At 42.9% G+C, this 18,012-nt stretch overlaps 1 protein-coding gene across 2 annotated transcripts; it reads right to left on the bottom strand.

Moving 5' to 3' along the window:
• Positions 1 to 70: 70 nt before the first annotated feature.
• On the bottom strand, positions 71 to 17,672 carry snx3 (sorting nexin 3). Of its 2 annotated transcripts, XR_013968541.1 has the most exons (5): positions 17,473 to 17,672; positions 3,502 to 3,597; positions 3,063 to 3,187; positions 1,172 to 1,490; positions 71 to 857 (listed from the first exon to the last, which is right to left on the bottom strand). XR_013968541.1 is itself a non-coding variant. In XM_080833365.1 (4 exons), exons 1-4 carry the CDS (start codon positions 17,632 to 17,634, stop codon positions 1,385 to 1,387), a joined length of 489 nt encoding a protein of 162 aa, XP_080689491.1. In that variant the 5' UTR covers positions 17,635 to 17,672; the 3' UTR covers positions 71 to 1,384. The 2 variants fall into 2 exon arrangements, 1 of the variants encoding a protein (XP_080689491.1); XM_080833365.1 differs by having other exon boundaries at positions 71 to 1,490.
• Positions 17,673 to 18,012: the final 340 nt, after the last annotated feature.

The following is an 18,012-nucleotide window of genomic DNA, read 5'->3' as shown; positions in this document are numbered from 1 at the left end:
ACACAAGTCAACAGAAGAGGGAATAAAAATGCACAGAAGAGTCAGAGGAAAGACCACATTACGACAGATATACATGTGTCATGTGTTTGACCCGCTTTATTGTAAAAAAATTCAAAATAAAGAAAATGGTAAGAGCTGTATACAAATCTCCACAAATGCACCATACAAATGCCAACTCTCCCATAAGGTGTGTGTGCTTCTATTACAAAATCATACACAGGCTTCAAAAGACTTTTTTTTTTTTATACACGTACATACACTTGTGCACACATATACACACACACACACACACACACACACACACTTTGGAGAAGGGACCGTCCACAAAGTGTGTCAAAGTTTTATTTTGTAAGGTACTACAAAGTGTGCTGTTGAAAGGGAGAAGCTGGGTGGACAGTGTGAGTGCGTTTGTGCGGTTGTTGTACTCAGTCATGGTGATTGCATACAATAGCATGTCTGTTTTTTTTCTCCATTTTCTTCTTATTTGGTTCACATGGTCTCTTTTCCCAAGGAAGTTCATTATTCTCAAAGAGTGTAATTCTCACAGTAATACAAGACGGACAACATAAAACATTAGTGTGTTTACAAACAAAACAAAACAGAAAAATAATTAAATGACATGAATCACTATAGGAACCCAAACGTGTGTTTCAGGTCATACTAATCTAAGCCTCATGGTCAGAAAAGACGGCGCTTGAATTACACAGGCGGGAAATAGATGATCAAGAACATAAAACTCAATGACAGACGAGAGGAGCTGTGGTTCTCAGTTCAGATTTGTCGCTGAGTAGGTGACTCTTCATTGAGAAGTGAGTGGTTGGGGAGGGCTTGTTCAGGCATGATGGAGGGTTTTGAGTCTGTAGTTAGGTATATACAGTAAGACATGTATTAACCTCCCCTTGAGTTTAGAAGCAACAATATCTCTTCTACAAATAAGAACAGCACATTCTCAACAAGACGTACATCTTACTGCAATCATGGCCCTGCAAAGCTTCAAGAAAATGTACACTCTCAAAGTTATCCATATCATTGAATACGTTTTATTTTAAAATCTCTGCCTGATTGCTTTAGTTTTCAGGGTGCATTTGGAATCGTTCATTCTTTGTTTATCTGGGGTGAGTTTTGGATTGAATCTTTTATGTCAAGAGAGTTTTGGTATGTTCAAGCATACCTGATGCACTTTAGGTTCAGGGAGTCTTCCGGTGTGGACTAAGCTGTTCTGTGTGGTGTGTTCAGGCTTGTCTGACTTTTTAGGATTTTCTTGCGTGCGTTTTCTGGATGGTGTGTGATCTCTTGTGGATAGTTTGGGAAGAAGGCAAGTTTACCTGATCTGCCGTAATAAGGGGGAGCGTTAATCTTATCTTTTGGGACTTGGGTGGCATGTTCAGGCGGAACGAATCTTGGATGGCGTATAGGTCTTGTCTACGGACTCATCCTGCAGAAACATGTGCAGGCAGCGCTCATTCTGGGCAAGAGGATGACCCGCAACTCTGGAAAAGAAGACAATAACAAGAATTTTAGGATTAAAAGTCGCAAAGACAAGTGCAGAAGGAGTGATGTAATTTGTTCTCATTTGCCACTTGAGCTCTGGTACTAACGAGACTTCCATCTCTTGATAGGCATCAAAAGTCCTTAAGTACCGTGTGGGTTGTGTAAATCTTCTTCCATACTGCCCTCCTGTGAAACTGCCATTGATATGAACAATTAGGGTCTTTGGTCACAAAAAAATAGTATAGGCCTTTTGCACCAAAGTTGAAAAAACATTTAAATAACCACTCTCAATACTGCCACCCCCCCCCCCCCCCCCCAAAAAAATAAAACAATATACTGAAAGTGAACCAGTAAACATACAGCTTCTAAATCACTCTTTTAACAGTCCGTAATGGACTAAACTTACAATAAACTTATTTCTCCATCACTCATTAACAAACCACACACACACACACACACACACACACACCACACAAGATCTTAGAGCTATTAACACCGAACAATGAAATTTAATTCAGGATCCTTTTTTCCCTGCTGCCTAAAATCTTAATTACTGACGAATTCCTTCTCGCTGCAAACAGCGTGCGCACCCCAACGCCTCCTATTCAGAATACAAACAGGTAGCCGTTGCACATTTGCACATGAAATAGAGATAATAGCAAAGTCTGCAATCAACGCTAAATAATTACTATCGTATGGTAACTTTTATTGTTCCGCCGATGTGTCAGAACTGCACTCTGGATCAAAAAATAAGCAAGGGGTGCTCCCAGCAGTCCGAACAAGAAGCAACGGAGACAGAGAGAGTGTGAGAGAATGACAGACACACGCCCGTAATTTCGCGCGCAATTATCATAAATTACATGTCGAAAAATAAAACAAATGTAGAAGTGAAGGCAGCTGCTGCTCCAGCACTGAGAAAGCTTGCACAGGTAATTACAGCAAGAGAGAGAGCAAACACACACCCACACGCACACACACACACACACACACACACACACACACATATATGCACATCAGGACACAACAGTGTTCCTTGTTGACTTGGCGCACAGCATGACCTAAGGAACCACCAAACAATAATCTTGAATCTGGGGCCTCTTTATGTTGACAAGTGATTCAGTAGGCCTCAACGATTACACCTGACTGGTGTCAAGGAGAAAGTGTTTTTGAAAAAAAGAAAAATAATTCAACAAAAAGAAGAACTTCTCAAGAAAAGAAAGTGAGGCAACAGAATGAAGGGGGGGGGGGGGGATAAGAAAAAGAGACGGATGGAAAGACGGAGAGACTGAATTAGTAGTAAGTAAGGCACTCATGTGTCATCTGACATGGCTATGTGGCTCTAGGGAGGTCAGATGGTAATTTAAGATTATTAGGTTCATTTAGCGCTCACTCACCCTTCTGCTACACATGGGAATCCCACTTTCTTATCTATCTAGCATATGAATACCCCCTCCAAACAAACAAACAAACAATAAATCATTTCAAAGCTTTGCCTCCATGATACTGTCATTTCGGTGTTCTCCCCAGTGGACTGTAACAGTAGGGATTGTTGGATACGTGGTGGGACTCACTTGTTGAGAAACTGCTCCAGGCCCTGTCGCCGCTCCTCGATGAAGGAGTCGTCGAAAATCCCGTCGTCTCCACGGAACGGGAGCTGGCGAAACAGGGCTTTTCCGGGCAGGGGTGGGACCACCACCTGTGAAAGACAGACAGACAGCCAGATAGATCGACAGCCAGTCATGCAGGTATACAGGCAAACAAAGAGATGAATAGACACATCGACAGACAGAAAAAGTAAGGGACATAAAGAAGTTGAATGAAGCCACAGAGAGTAGGTGTGGAAGGTGTTAGTGCAAATAATTCAGCAGCAAATATTTATTGAATATAATTTAATTAATCTATCTATCTATTTCTGCCTTGTCCCAAGCATGCATTTAAGACCCAAAGGCGATGAAGAACAGATTCCCCGACTGATTTTTGCGCCGTCTCTTTCCCGTGTTTCAGACTCACCTTGCTCTCTCTCTCTAGCTCTCCTCTCAACCACTCAAAGTCGCTGTATCTCCTCCTCACCCGCGACTCCTTTACCCGGAAGATGGGCAGATTGGTCTGCAGAGAGGGAGAGCGGAGGAGAGATAGAAAATGAGGAAAGACAGACAGAGACAGACCGAAAGGATGAACAAAACCAAAAGAGGAGAGAGAGGAAAAGAAACAAGAAGAGTGAAGGATATGTTGTCAAAGGGTCATAATTCATGTTTATGTGACAAAAAAGAGCAGAACTGTGGATGTGCTTTTTTTAATGCATTTTGTTTTGAGAGAGAAGATAAAGCCACGTTGCCCTCACTGACATCCCTGCTTCAGAGAACAGAATGCAGAGAATACCGAGGAAATTCTTGAATAGATGGTTTGAAAATTCTGGCTGAAAGACCAGAGAATCACAGTCTAGTGCTAAAACACAAATACAAAAGTTTGTGTGTGTGTGTGTGTGTACGCACACGCATGTGTGTATGGTCAGGATGACAACAGCCCATACACACAAAAGAAAACCCACACACTCGTAAGCCACACAAGCATATACACACGAAAGCATCACAAGCATGTGCACACATACACAAACACGAATTACAGTGCGCGCACACACATGCACAGGCAAATGAACAAAAAGCGGAAGATGGGACAGCATTGAGGGGACTGATATTCAAGGTAAACTTGAAAAGGCAAAAGCCAGAGGCGGAGAGAGTAAAGGGCCTGAGAGAAAGAGATGGAGAGGAGAATGGAGGGAGGGAGGGAGAGAGGGAGACAGAGAGAGGTTGAGTGGTGCAAGCAGATGTCTGGAGAGTGTGGGATCAATACACAAGCATATATGAAAGACAGGAGAGTGGAGACTGAGGCCTGAGTAAATGGATAGATGGAATAAAGGCAGAAAGTTAAACAAATGTGCGGTATCTCTCTCTCTCTCTGTGTGTGGGCAAGTATTTATTAATTGGAGCAAAGCAAGAAGCCTTTCCCTTTTCATTACCTTCACCAAGGAGGTTGTGGTTTTATTACTGTTTGTTGGTTGGTTTGTTTGTTTGTTTGTCAGCTGGATAATGCCAAAACTTCCACCCGATTTTCATGAAACTTGGTGCAGGGGTGTAGCATGGGTCAAGGTAGAACTCCTAACATTTTTAATTTTTTTCTGCCTTTAACATTGCAAGGTAGGATATTTTTGGACAAGTGTAAGAAGTAGGTTTTTTTAATCTCTTGTTTCTTTCTCTCCTGTCTTGATGAGTATAGCGTCCTTGAGTGACCTCCGGCAGGACCTTTAAAGACGCTAATAGAATAGAATAGAAAAGCCTTTATTGTCATTGTATTTAAATACAACAAAATTTGGAGTGCTTCTCCTGTTGGTGCGACGAGGGACAACATATAACACAACAACAACATATAACACAACAATATTGCATATCTAAAAAACGGTAGGAATAGCATAAAATATATATAAATATTAAGTGTGCAACAAAGCGCCGTGGAATATATTAAAGTACCATGTACTACTATCAGTGTTTCCCCTACAATGATATTAGGGTGGCGCCCCGCCCCCCCAACGGCCCCGCCCGCCCCCCCTGGAAGCTGAAGTAAAAAAATGTATTTTTTTATTTTTTTATAAATATAGCGCCAGATCACAAAACAAGTCATTTAAGGTTACCTTTACCATAAAACATGTAAAATTATACTTATTTTTCAAGTAAAACTGCTTATCCTAACCCCTAATCCTGAAGTATAATTGTTGCATACTGTTACTGTAAGATGTTATATTGACTGCTGTCGCGCATCGCGCCGCGCCCCTGCCGCCGTCCCCCCCCCCCCCCCCCCAAGCTGTAAACCTAGGAGAAACACTGACTATGTATATATTATCATACAATATATACAGCAACAGCACACAGCATAACAGAATATATATATATATACTTATATACAATATATAACACCAGTACACAGAATAAGAAATACAGAAATACAGAGATGGTATGTGTGACTTGCAGTCAATCAATAAAGTGAAGTTTAGTGCATGACTGTATTTAGTGTTCTGATGGCCGTAGGGAAAAAACTGTTCCTAAGACGTGTGGTCCTTGCTCTAAAGGATCTGTACCGTCTGCCTGAAGGTAGGAGAGTTAACAGGTGGTGGCCTGGGTGAGAGGAGTCTTTAAAGATGTTATTGGCCCTGCTAAGGTAGCGGGAGCGTGCAATGGATTCCAGGGAAGCCAGGGAGCAGCCAGTGATCTTTTGTGCTGTGTTGATGACCCTTTGGAGGGCTCTTTTGTCTGCTGCAGAGCAACCAGAGTACCACGCCGAGATGCAGTACGTCAGTACACTTTCGATAGTGGTGCGGTAGAAGGCCACCATCAGTTTACACTCCAGGTTGTTTTTCGTGAGTACTCTCAGGAAGTGTAGTCGCTGCTGTGCTTTTTTGACTGTCACTGAGGTGTTGGCAGACCATGAGAGGTCATCTGTCAGGAGGGCTCCTAAGAACTTGAAGGAGTGGACCTTCTCCACACAGTCCCCGTTGATGTAGAGTGGGGCCGGATCTGCACTTTGCCTTCTGTGGTCCAGATTTATTTCTTTAGTTTTTGTGGTGTTCAGTGAAAGATTGTTGTCTGAGCACCACACTGTCAGTTTCTGAACCTCATCTCTGTACGCTGATTCGTCGTCTTCTGTTATGAGCCCGATCACGGTGGTGTCATCAGCAAATTTAATGATGGTGTTGGTGGGATGGGTTGGAGTACAGTCATGAGTGTACAAGGAGTACAGTAGTGGGCTCAGTACACAGCCTTGTGGAGAGCCAGTGCTTAGCGTGATGGTGGAGGAGAGGTGGGTGCCGAGTTTTACAGTTTGTGGGCAGTTTGTGAGGAAGTCCTTTATCCAGGTGCAGATGGAGGGGGAGAGGCCTAGTGCCGTTAATTTGCTTACTAGTATGTCAGGGATGATAGTATTAAAAGCTGAGCTGTAGTCAATGAAGAGCATTCTTATATAGATTCCACGGAGTTCCAGGTGGCTCAGTGCGGAGTGGAGGGCTACGTCTATGGCATCTTCCGTGGACCTGTTTGCTCTGTAAGCAAACTGATGCGGGTCGAATGTGAGGGGAAGGGTTAATTTGATGTGGCGAGAAACCAGTTTCTCAAAGCACTTCATTATTACAGGTGTAAGTGCAATTGGTCTATAGTCATTTAGGCTGTTGATGGCTGGTTTCTTAGGGACGGGATGATGATAGCTGATTTTAGGCAGGGTGGGATGGTGGCTAGAGTAAGCGAAAGGTTGAAGATCTTGGTGAAGACCCCAGCGAGTTGGTTGGCCCTGGAATTGAGTACCTTTCCAGATACTCCGTCAGGGCCAGCGGCTTTTCTGGTACTCACTGATTTGAGCACACATCTCACCTCATGTTCTTGTAGGATGAGAGTGTGGCTGCTGGGGGTTGGTGGAGTCAGTGTAATTGTGGTGGGCCTGTTGACCTCTAAACCGGCAAAGAAATTATTAAGTTCCTCTGCCAGTGAGGCATCAGCGTGGACAGTGCTGTTGTTGCTGTTTTTGTAGTTGGTGATGCTTTGAATTCCCTGCCACACTCTCCTTGGATTGTTATTAGTGAGATGGTCTTCAATTTTCTCCTTGTAAGCCCTCTAGGCATCTTTGATGCCACTCTTCAGGTTTGCTCTAGCAGTACTGTACAAAGCCTTGTCACCTGATCTGAAGGCGGAGTTCCGCTCCTGGAGTAGGGTCTTGACCTTGCTTGTCATCCAGGGTTTCTGGTTAGGGTACACCCAAATCCTTTTGATTGCAGTTACAGTGTCTGTACAATGGTTGATGTAGGACAGTACAGTTCCTGTATATTCCTCCAGGTCCTGTTGTTCGAATATGTCCCAAACAGTCTGTTCAAAGCAATCCTGCAGTTGAGAGAGAGCTCCCTCGGGCCAGATTTTTATGGTCTTAATGTAAGGTTTTGTCTTCCTCCTGAGGGGTGTATATGCCGGGATGAGGAGCAGTGAAAGGTGATCTGACTGTCCTACGTGGGGAAGGGGTGTGGCTTTGTAGGCATTTTTTAAGTTAAGTATACGTGGTCGAGTGTATGAGTAAATAGGCATTATGGGGCTTTTGTAAAATACGTTTGTGCAAACATAAACAGCACATTTGGCACTGATGGTTAGCTAGCTTAGAATGTAAAATGATTTTGAGGATGTATTCAATGTTGAGCTGTTAACATTGGGCCTCATTCTCAAATGCAGTTGAGAAGAAAATAAGAAGGAATTTCTTCTGAACTTCACTTCCCGTGGATTTATGAACACATTTGGCATTCATGAAAGTCCTCTCATCTGGGATTTGTTCTAAACTTCAGAAGACTTTCAGAACACGAAATAGCAGTCGTAAACCGGCCAGAATTTTCTCAAATGTGATTCCTCAAAAAAACACCACTTGTGTGTTAAGGGCTGAACTTGTGAAAAATCATTGGCGATTGCGTTCACCTCTTCAGACCTCCTCGGATTTAAAGTTATAATAATAATAATATGAGAATATTTGCATCATTAACAATTACGTTTCACATTTATAGTCTGATGATGATTCTACAAGGCATCGTCCATAAAATGACTACACGAACACTGCAAATGTAATTGTATAAATAAATAAGCACTTAACTCAATCACATTCATATAGCCATTGTGAAATAGAATGGACACATCTTCATCCTGCAACAGTACCTTCACCTCTGCACCAGTGAGGTTAGATCTGCGTTTACTCGACCGGTGCTCGCTTGTCACTTTGACATGACTCGTTAACGAGTTGCTTTCATGTAGATTTGGTCGATTCCGACTGCAAACGTCACTACGGTTGCCTGACCTTATAAGCAGCTGGCGGGGCAATTATGTATGCAAATCAGGTGCCAAGAAAGCGCTTTCAATTAAAGAAACCTCTTCCGGGGGAGCACAGCTCAGAACACTTCTGCTGCGTAAGAAGAAAACATTTTCAGGCGTTCATGAATCTGGCGGATTTGTTTTTCTTACGTTTGTTTTCCGAGGTCCGTGAGAAACATTTCAGAAGAAACTTCAGAAAAGGTTCGAGAATGAGGCCCTTTGTTTTTATATTTCCAATGGGTTCCTGACCTGGAGAGCAAACCTACAAGTCTGGAAAAACCAGCGAGGAGTGGACAGTGTTTGTTTTCACACAACCATGTGTCACCAAAATGAGTCAAAGGATGTTACAGAAACAAGCTGCCTATTTAAATATACCTGCACCACACAGCTTACCTGTAAAAACTAAAAGCACTAATTCCACTTTGCTCCACTCATCTCCACTCTAGTTCTCTTCTTTAATCCCGTTCTTTCCTCTCTGGCTCATCTTTCGTTCTTTTGCCTTCATGCACTCCCTTACCTTCCTCGGTTCCTGTTGCCTTGACCCAACACAACACAACAGTTTCACGACTCACTGCACCCTAAGCCAAAATCAGAAACCAACACATGCTCATTAACTTCTTAGCATTTAAGGCTTCAATAAGTCAGAGCTCAAATGTCTCAACAGTCATCGCTCAGCTCTTTCTGTCTCACACACAAGCATACAGACACGCACACTGAAACAGAACAATCTTAGATTGGGTTACAGGATCTGGGCGATACTGGAATGCCTCAAAGTCACCTGATAAACTGCCATCACCCCTAATGACACACACATAACACACACACACAAACCACAGCACACCACTAACACACACACCACACACACAACTCTTGAGCCTTAACATTAGCATTAAAGCCAGTGCTAGGTGTATGTGGATGGCAGAAGGCAGTGTAACACCCCATTCCTACTTACACTGTGTGACAGTCGTGGTGCGACTGCACATGAACTGCACACTCCTGCCCTATCTTTGCAACCACAAGCGTACACAACAGACATGGTTTGCACACACACGCACAAACAAACAATCATACCACTGATTACAATTGGATCCACCTAATGGTCACCGTTAATTGCCTAGACTGGCAGGGGGGGACATATAAAATGGTATGGGCCATACCACTTGGATAAGGTGGATTTTAACAATCCTTGGACACATAATTTATTTATGTCATAGTTATTTATTTGATTGAGGATCATGACAAAATACTAGGTTTGTGTCTCAGGGTCTGTTTTGTCATTGTTGTATTGTTTGGTTTTTGTGTTTACCCCGGTGTGTGGAAATATGTTCAGTGTTCTGTCTAGTTCAGTTAGTCTTGTCATGTCAGGTCTTTTTCAACTGCAGATTTTTTGTCCTCTATGTCATTAGAGGCTAAGCAGGTATTTTAATAGTTATGTACTGCAGCATTTTTGTCCTCTACCCCATTTAGAGGATGAGCAGTTGAGACTGTTGGTATTTGTCCTCAGTATATTTGTGAGGCTAAGCAGTTCCCCTTTGGTATTTTGAACCTGAATAAAACTTTATATTTGAACCCTCACTCTGCCTCTGAGCTTTCGGGCCAAACCCACACATTTTGACGGCAATCGAGGCTCGGTCCGTCACACACTGAGAGCCATTAATTTATCGCCATTTTACCATTATAGTTACAGTGTGTGTGGGAATAGGAACGAAAAGGTTACGTTAAACCGTTAATCTATCACCTGGCAAACTCGTAACGTAACTGGTTATCTTCTGCTAGGGCTCCAGTGTGAATGCAAAACACAAGAGAAGGGAAAGCGGGGGGGCAGACTTCTTCTGATATCAGAGTTGAGCCCTTGCCCCATTGATGTCCCATTATTTAGTTCTTAATGTATATGTGAAGCCATTTAACATCATAAGCAAGTGGTTCTGATCACTTTTAACCCAGACAGTCTTTAATTGGTGAGCTGATTTTGAGGAATCGAATAGCCTCAGGCTATGGTTTTGCCTGGATGCCTAGCTGCTAAGCCAGCTAGCAAGCAAGCAAGCTAAGGACACATTCAAATAAGCTTAAACGGTTTAAAACGGAGTTCTATTTGCATGAAATTGCAGCTAGGTACCTACCTGAGGTTACAGTCTTCTCAATTTAATTCATACAATTGTAATAGGAAAAGGTAGAAGCAATCAGGGTGCTTGTGTGGCTTCATTAATTGGTTTCAAAAACCATAAGTTTCACTTCAAGGCTAATGAACTCATATTAACACACCCTAGCAACTGCCAACTGTTAAGATGGCTCCCTTAATTAGATCGCTTGGATAGCTAGGTTAACTGGCATGAGACCTCGCACCCTCTGAGGTGCAACCACTGTAGTGCAGTATACAGTCAGGTGGGAACACACCACACCCGTTACTTTACCGTTATGGAAGACTGAATGGAAATGAAAATGTGTTGTGTTGTGTTGTGCTGTTTTTACCGTCATACATTAATGGGTTACATACGTTAAAGGGCTTAAGAGTTCGGGCATGACTCTTTCCTTGGGCCAGCCAAACAGCCAACCAACCATGTAGACCGACAGACAGACAGACAGAGAAATGAAAGCAGAAAAGGATGAGGAGAGAGAGAGAGGGAAAGGGTGTGAAAGAGAGTTAGGTTGTCTAATGTACACTAAAGGGGGAAAATGCCTCTCATAGCCGAAAGACAAATAAAACCAAGTAGAGACAGAACCGGACAAAGAATGAAAAGAGAGAGATAATGACGTGTGTGTGTGTGTGTGTGTGTGTGTGTGTGTGTGTGTGTGTGTGTGTGTGTGTGTGAGAAGGGGGCCATGAAGAATGGGGGAGAAAAAAATAAAACGGGACAAACATCAGCTCCATTTCATATGTTGCCCCCTGAAAATAGGGTTCTTGGGAGCTGTGCTAGCGGCTTTTAAAAGTGCCTCTTTCAGCTCTGTTAAAAGCTTCTACGTGGCTTCTACTGACGAAAGAGCCAGAGAGAGAGGGAGAGAGAGAGAGGATAGAAGAGAAGAGAAGGGGAGTGCTACCTCTATGCGACCGACCCCCCCACCATCGGAAAAAAAACTCCCCATTTGAGGTGCATAGGTGTTGAAAACAAAGTGCTCTCATTAAAGGCTGGGTAAGGGACTACTACTAGCTATCCTCTGCTCCCCCCCACACACACACACACACACACAGCACCCCTCCAAACACAAGAGTTCAGGAACAAGGCTATGCATTAGCTTTTAGGAACCTGGATCAAGTCAGGCATAAGAGCCAGGGGCAGCTCATTGCTCTTGCCTGTGTGCTGAATCACACACAAACACACACACACACACACACACACACACTTGTCCATCTCCATATCCTTGCATCTCTCTCGTGATACAAAGTATTACTGACCGTGATGTTGTGTGTGTGTGTGTGTGTGTGTGTGTGTGTGTGTGTGTGTGTGTGTGTGTGTGTGTGTGTGGGGGGGGGGGGGGGGGTGTTGGTTAGTGTGGGAGAGAAGACCTATCCCACAATGCCATCCTTCAGCCATCACCACATCTCCACCATAGAGAGAGTAGCAAGAGAGAAGTGAGACCGTGGACAATGAAAGAGAGAGAGAAAGAAAGAGAAGAGCACTCTCATCCCCCCCTTTTCTCTATACCCCCTTCTACCCTCCACCCCCCAACCTTTACTGGGCTGACAAAAAAGCTGCCCCCCCCACCCCCGGCTTTGTCTGCCCTGCATCAACTCCTACTTTTGATACTGTCATCTCGAGTAGGGTATGGTAGCCTTGACACAATATGCTGGGTATTACCATCAGAATGGCTGTCGCCGAGGATGCTGTACACTGAGGATTACACTTGACTGGGGCTGACAGGCAGGCAAGCAAGCCATTTCATTATTGACAGAGAGAGAGAGAGAGATGGAGGGACTGAGAAAGGGAAACAGAAAGAGGGAGCATGTGAGAGAGAGCTGTAAGAGAAGGCTTCTTTCTATTCTGCTGGATAAATATAATAGTGTGATGGCAAACTTCAGTGTGTGACTATGACCACGTGTGTGTATGTGTGTACGTTTGTGTGTTTTTTGGATAGAGGGGGGTTAGGAGAGAGTTTGCAGTTTACATCACCTTACTGTACTATACTAAACAATACTTTACTTTGCCTAACTAGTAACTACACATAACCTTCACTTCTCCAACTTCTCTTGACAAATGCACATGGCCACTCTTCACAGTCTTGTTATGTTGACGGCAGATTTGTTGTCGAGTATAAGTTTCTCTGCCTACATGTGCACATCCCGTAAGGACCTGTCTCACTCTCAGTTTGTGTATATATTTTTCTGTCTACGTGTGCGCACATCCCGCAAGGCACTGTCTCACTCTCAGTTTGTCTATACAGTATATTTCTGTCTACGTGTGCACATCCTGTAAGGCCCTGTTTCACTCTCATTTTGTGTATATATTTTGCTGAGAGAGCGAGAGCAAGAGAGAGTGAGAGAGAGTGAGAGAAAGAGAGACTGTTTCAACTGTGATTGTGTCAACAATAGGAGAGTCAAGAGGACAGGACGAGAGGGGGCTGACAAGTCATATGAGAGAGAGACAACAGAGAGCTAGAGATAGGGATAGAAGTGTTGAGAGATATATGGTGATTTTAAAAAGAAAGATTGAGAAAAGAGAGAAATACAGACTAAAGGAGGGAGGGAGAGAGAGAAAGCAAGAAAGGATGGAAGGACGAGCGAAGAATAGAGGGGAGAAGAGAGGAGGGGTTGAAGACGAGGACAAGAAACAAACCCTTTCTCATTCTTTCTCTCCTTCAATGAGGGGATTAAGCTCCCTCATCTCTCCAGCAGCATCAGTACACACAGCAGTGGGGGGTGGGAAGAAGGAACGACGGAGACAAGGGAGAGAAATACAGAACGACAGAGAGAGAGAGAGGTTAAGGAAATTGGGAAATAACTGGAAAAATAACCAGAGAGAGAGGCAGAAAGTAACAGCAAGAAAGGCAGAAAGTAAAGGCAAGAGACACAAATAAGCAAAGAGGGAATAAATGAGAGAGAGAGAGAGAAATAACCACACTACGAGGTAGGATGTAGGCAGACAGTAAATGCAGAAAGAGAGAGAGAGAGAGCGAGAGAGAGAGAGAGAGAGAAAATCAGTTTAGCTGTGAACCAAACCTCCCTAATCAACAGGGTCTTCGTGACTGACACACAAAACACAAATAAATTCACCCACTCTCTCTTAATCTTTCCACAAAGTTAAGAGCTCTCAAACAGTGTGTGTGTGTCTTTGTGTGTTTCTGTGTGTGTGTGTGTGTGAGAGAGAGAGAGAGAGATGGAAAGAGAGAGGAAGAGCAAGCGAGAGAGAGATGGACACAGAGTGAGATAAATAAGTGGAGAACGCAGAAAATCAAAAGTTGACACCACCTCCCTCTTTCTCTCCCTCCGCTGCCATCCTTCCAAGGAGAAAGAGAGAGAGGGGCGAGGGAGAGTGATAGCGGGAAGAGAAGACAAGTAGGGTGCTCACTCTTCACTGCTCTTATGGTAAGTAGGGTCAGCACAGTCTCAGGCGTGCACAATGAGAACTGATTACACGCATATGCTAATTATTACACGCTAATCAGCCGCGCTAGCTTTCCAATGGGGGCTAGTGGCTACAGACGGCTCTCACAGAGGATGGAGAGGCTATAAATACTAGGTTATGGAATGGAGTGAGGAGAGGGGGAGATATAAAGGAAAAGAGATATGAAGGGAGAGAGAGATAGGGAGGGAGGGGACCATTGCTGCACCGCGTATCTTGTCAGAACTCATCACAAAGCTATGCAGGATTGAGAAATGGTAAAATTGAGAAAGGGGCTAATTGGTGCATAATGCTATAAATACGTCAACGTGGCATTTAATACTCTCTGCCTGGCTGCATTTGATTGTACCGCAGAGGGCGGAAAAGACAGATCGGGCAGAATCAATCAGTGCATTCAATTAATTTCCATTCTCTTTTTATAGGCAAAAGGTAGTTGTCCAAACATCACAAGATACAGGGTGTACAACTTGAGGGCCAAGTTTTGAACATGCCCCCCGTCTCACTTACATACGAAGCAGTCTCATGCTCAGAAGTGCCAACACTGTATCCCTGCCAAAGGGCAAATTATTGAATTAAATTATTGAATTTGATTTATCAATGCTTCTGTGCAATAATATAACTGTTAAACATTAACCAAACGAGGGTGAACTAATCTCTGCAAAAACACTTATCAAATGTTGCCTGTATGTTGATTTATTTGCTGTATGTCAGCTATGGATTCAGCCAGCAATTTCACAATCATCTGCAGACCCCTCATGTTATCTACAGTTACAGCGTACACCTCTCATTAACTAATTTCATTACATTCACACTACACTACAAAGAAAGACGTACTTGATATCATTGCTTTTATTACAATTGGGACAGATGGTAAGACTAGTAAACAAAACAATACAACTCATTTCTGCAAAAATCGAATCTTGGCATGTGATCGCATGTGTTGTTTTTTTTTGTTTGCTGTATAATAAGTTATGGATTCAAACAGCATTTCCACATTCATCTGTGTAGCAAACTTTCACACAACTCTAAATGGAAATTGTTGTATAGTTTTCTTAAGATATTCTTCCACATAAAAATGAGGACAGCCCGATAACAAGTCTTGTAAATTGATGTGTAGGGCTGAGGGACATATTCATTATTGAAATTAAATACATTGTGATTGTAATGCAACACAAGTGCCTCTTTGAAGGGCTATTTCATGTTGTGAGTGGGTCGGCAGTGAAGGTCAAGTATGCCAGTTCTGTCACTGGGCTACGTTCCTCTTAGTCTTGGTTCTTCAACAGTGTCCGTGCTGGACCAGGGCCAGACCAATTCAAGTCTCATCTACAGACCGAGCTCGGTTCAGATTCAGGTGACACTTTACATGCTTTTAACACATTTAGCCCAACTGAGCCAAGTCATAGGTTACACAGGAAATCAAGCAGTTATCTTACCAGTCTTTTAAATTAGCCAGATAACTATCAATTTGACAAAAAGTGAAATGGATTAGAATTGTGTTTAAATAACTGAGGTTAGCTGCAAAACTTAAGAAGCCAGAAGTTCTCTAATGAGGAACTTGCTGCATCATGAGACTGACTAACATGAGTCTTTGGGAACATACACATATTTCAAACAAACAAATAAAAACTACTTACATATTCTATTTGTATTTGAGTAATTTACCTGGTTTAAAAAAAAAGGTTAGGCCTTGTGTGAACTCTACTAACACTACACAGCTTTAAGTTTACTAACTGCTTTGTCCGGGTCACAAGCCAAGCAGTATGTTAACTGCGATACATACAGAGCCTTAGAAACCCATGTCACATGCCCGGTTAGATCCTGAAAACTGGAGCCATCAGCTTTAACTGCTTGCAGAAGGTTGCTTTCTGAATGTGAAGTAGACTTAGGACATGTTCCTCTATCCAAAAAACAAGAAATACTAGACAGTTTAGGCTATAACGTCGCCATGCAACTGTTGTTTTCACTACCCGATACTTTAAATTTAGAGACTTTTCGATGCCACAAACACAAGGCTTCTAAAGTTTGTTGAGACTTACGTTGTATGTGTACGAGTTCCCTAGAACAATCCAACTTTTTGCCCAACACTCGACCTATTTGTTTAAAGTTTTAAGAAGTTACAGAAATGTCTGGTGTAGCGTACCCCTTTAATGACTCAACTCCCAGCAAGTGTGTCCCAAGTTTGAGCTAATGGGGTTGGTTTCAAGGACAACAGATGTAGCTGTTTGAACTCTCTCTCTCGATCTCTCTCTGACACGAACACACACAAATACACACACACACACACACACAGCAGGGCTGCAAACATTTTGTGAGGGGCAGACCACTTCCTTCTTTGTCTCCAGCAGTGGCAAACATGCCACTCTCACTCTCAAGGATTTCCTCTGGCTATACAGATTGAAGGAGGAAAACCTACACCCTTGATCTGAACAAAGATTTGTAAACTGTTTTTTGACTCATATAGGGGAAAAGGCATTGGCCTGATATCTGGTGGGGTAATGCCACGGAGTAAAGCCCTCTCCTTTGAAATACAATTAACGTTATAATCATCAGCCAATATATGATAACATAATTGTCATATATTTGGATCTGACACGGCATGTGGCATGACAACCCAAACAACTTTTGTTTAAAAATGAGTCATAGCAAATGTCAACACAACGACTGTCATCCCATCGCCATATACCATACATCAAACCGGGCCTTGACACCGGCCGAGTGGCTTAAACACTTGTGGGTCGCTAGGGTGTGGCTAAGATAGCATTTACTTCTGACTACTCATCCAACTAGACCGAACAGTTAGTAGTTTAGCCTTGTTTCATTGATTTCACAACAACACCGCAAACTCCGATTGACTTTCACTCATCATGGACAGCAATCAAATATCTTTATCGTTCATATATTCCACCTGTCAAAGTAACAACATAGAAGAGCCAACAGCCACTTGCTATCCTTAGCTAGCCCAACTTGTAAAGTCTTGACTAGCAAGCTAGCTACAACGATTAGCTTACTTTATGTTGCAACCGAACTAGCTAACTGCTTCTAAATGAGTAACACTGAAAACATCTATAGATAGCGAACATTGGGTTTACTAGGTAAACGTCATATCAAGTTAAATGTTTTTATAAGTTTAAAATATAATAATAAAGGCTCCGTCGAAGTGGCTTGTTTGCTCCTTAAAACTGTGTTACCGGTCCAACATTTACGAACACAAGTTGTCTCGAAAGAATGTTAGCATGAAGGCTAATGTCCCTAGTCTAATGTTAACGAAAACGTTGATCATGAATGGCAAATTGACAGCCAGTTTATAGTTCTCCATGTGTGTCAAGTGAATTACTTAAGGTTGCAGCTCTGTTCAGTATCAACCAGGTCAAACAGTGTGGGATAATTGTGGCGGTAAATTTGTATGACAGCTGGCTAATCCTTCCCTTATAATAGGTAATCTCCTTAGCTAGCTAGCAATAGCCTTTGCCAAGGTCCAATGTTCCTACGTGTGTACAGTGACAGAATAGCATTCGCTAACAGGCTAGCTAACGTCACTTGACTCTCACCTTCAGTCTGAGTTCGTATGTTGTGTACCGATTTCGACCGACGCCGACTGTTTCGGGGTTGGCAACATCGATCTCTAGAAAGTTACTTGGAGGTCCATATGCATCGTTAATGCTCTGGGGCTTGGAAAAAAGCCTCCTCGTATCTGCTATGGCATCAGCCATTCCTTCCTCACTGAAGCAGCCTGACAATCCAGTGAGGCTATTTCACTTCCGATCAGCTGAGGTGCAGCTGACACTTGGCACAGCTGGGGAGTAGGCTCTCTCATTCAAACGCTCTCATTTGAAACATACCGAACTGATGCCGACAACAGTTGAATGCGCTGACTAAATCTTGTGTAAGCAAAAGAGTAATTTGAGTTTTCCTATGTAATGTGAGGCTTCCTTGCTTTTACCACTTTTGCTGCTTTCACTGAACAATTATGTGTGAAATGTGAGTGAGGGACTCAGATTGTTGCCATTGTCTCTATAAAAACACAGATGGATTGTGTGTGCCAGTCATTTATTTAACACCGACACCACGAATTTATTTTGTATGTATTG

This window comes from Sprattus sprattus, assembly GCF_963457725.1.
Source record: "Sprattus sprattus genome assembly, chromosome: 2".
NCBI classification, from domain to species: domain Eukaryota; kingdom Metazoa; phylum Chordata; class Actinopteri; order Clupeiformes; family Clupeidae; genus Sprattus; species Sprattus sprattus.
The sequence above is the reverse complement of the archived record's forward strand: the minus strand, read 5'-3'. Positions and strand labels throughout refer to the sequence as shown.

Excerpts from the sequence above, each read along its gene's own strand:
- snx3 (XM_080833365.1), bottom strand. The coding sequence starts at position 17,634 with ATGGCTGATGCCATAGCAGATACGAGGAGGCTTTTTTCCAAGCCCCAG. Across the intron at positions 3,598-17,472 it reads CATACGAACTCAGACTGAAG|ACCAATCTGCCCATCTTCCG; the intron begins GTGAGAGTCAAG and ends CCCTCTCTGCAG. Across the intron at positions 3,188-3,501 it reads AGCTAGAGAGAGAGAGCAAG|GTGGTGGTCCCACCCCTGCC; the intron begins GTGAGTCTGAAA and ends TGTCTTTCACAG.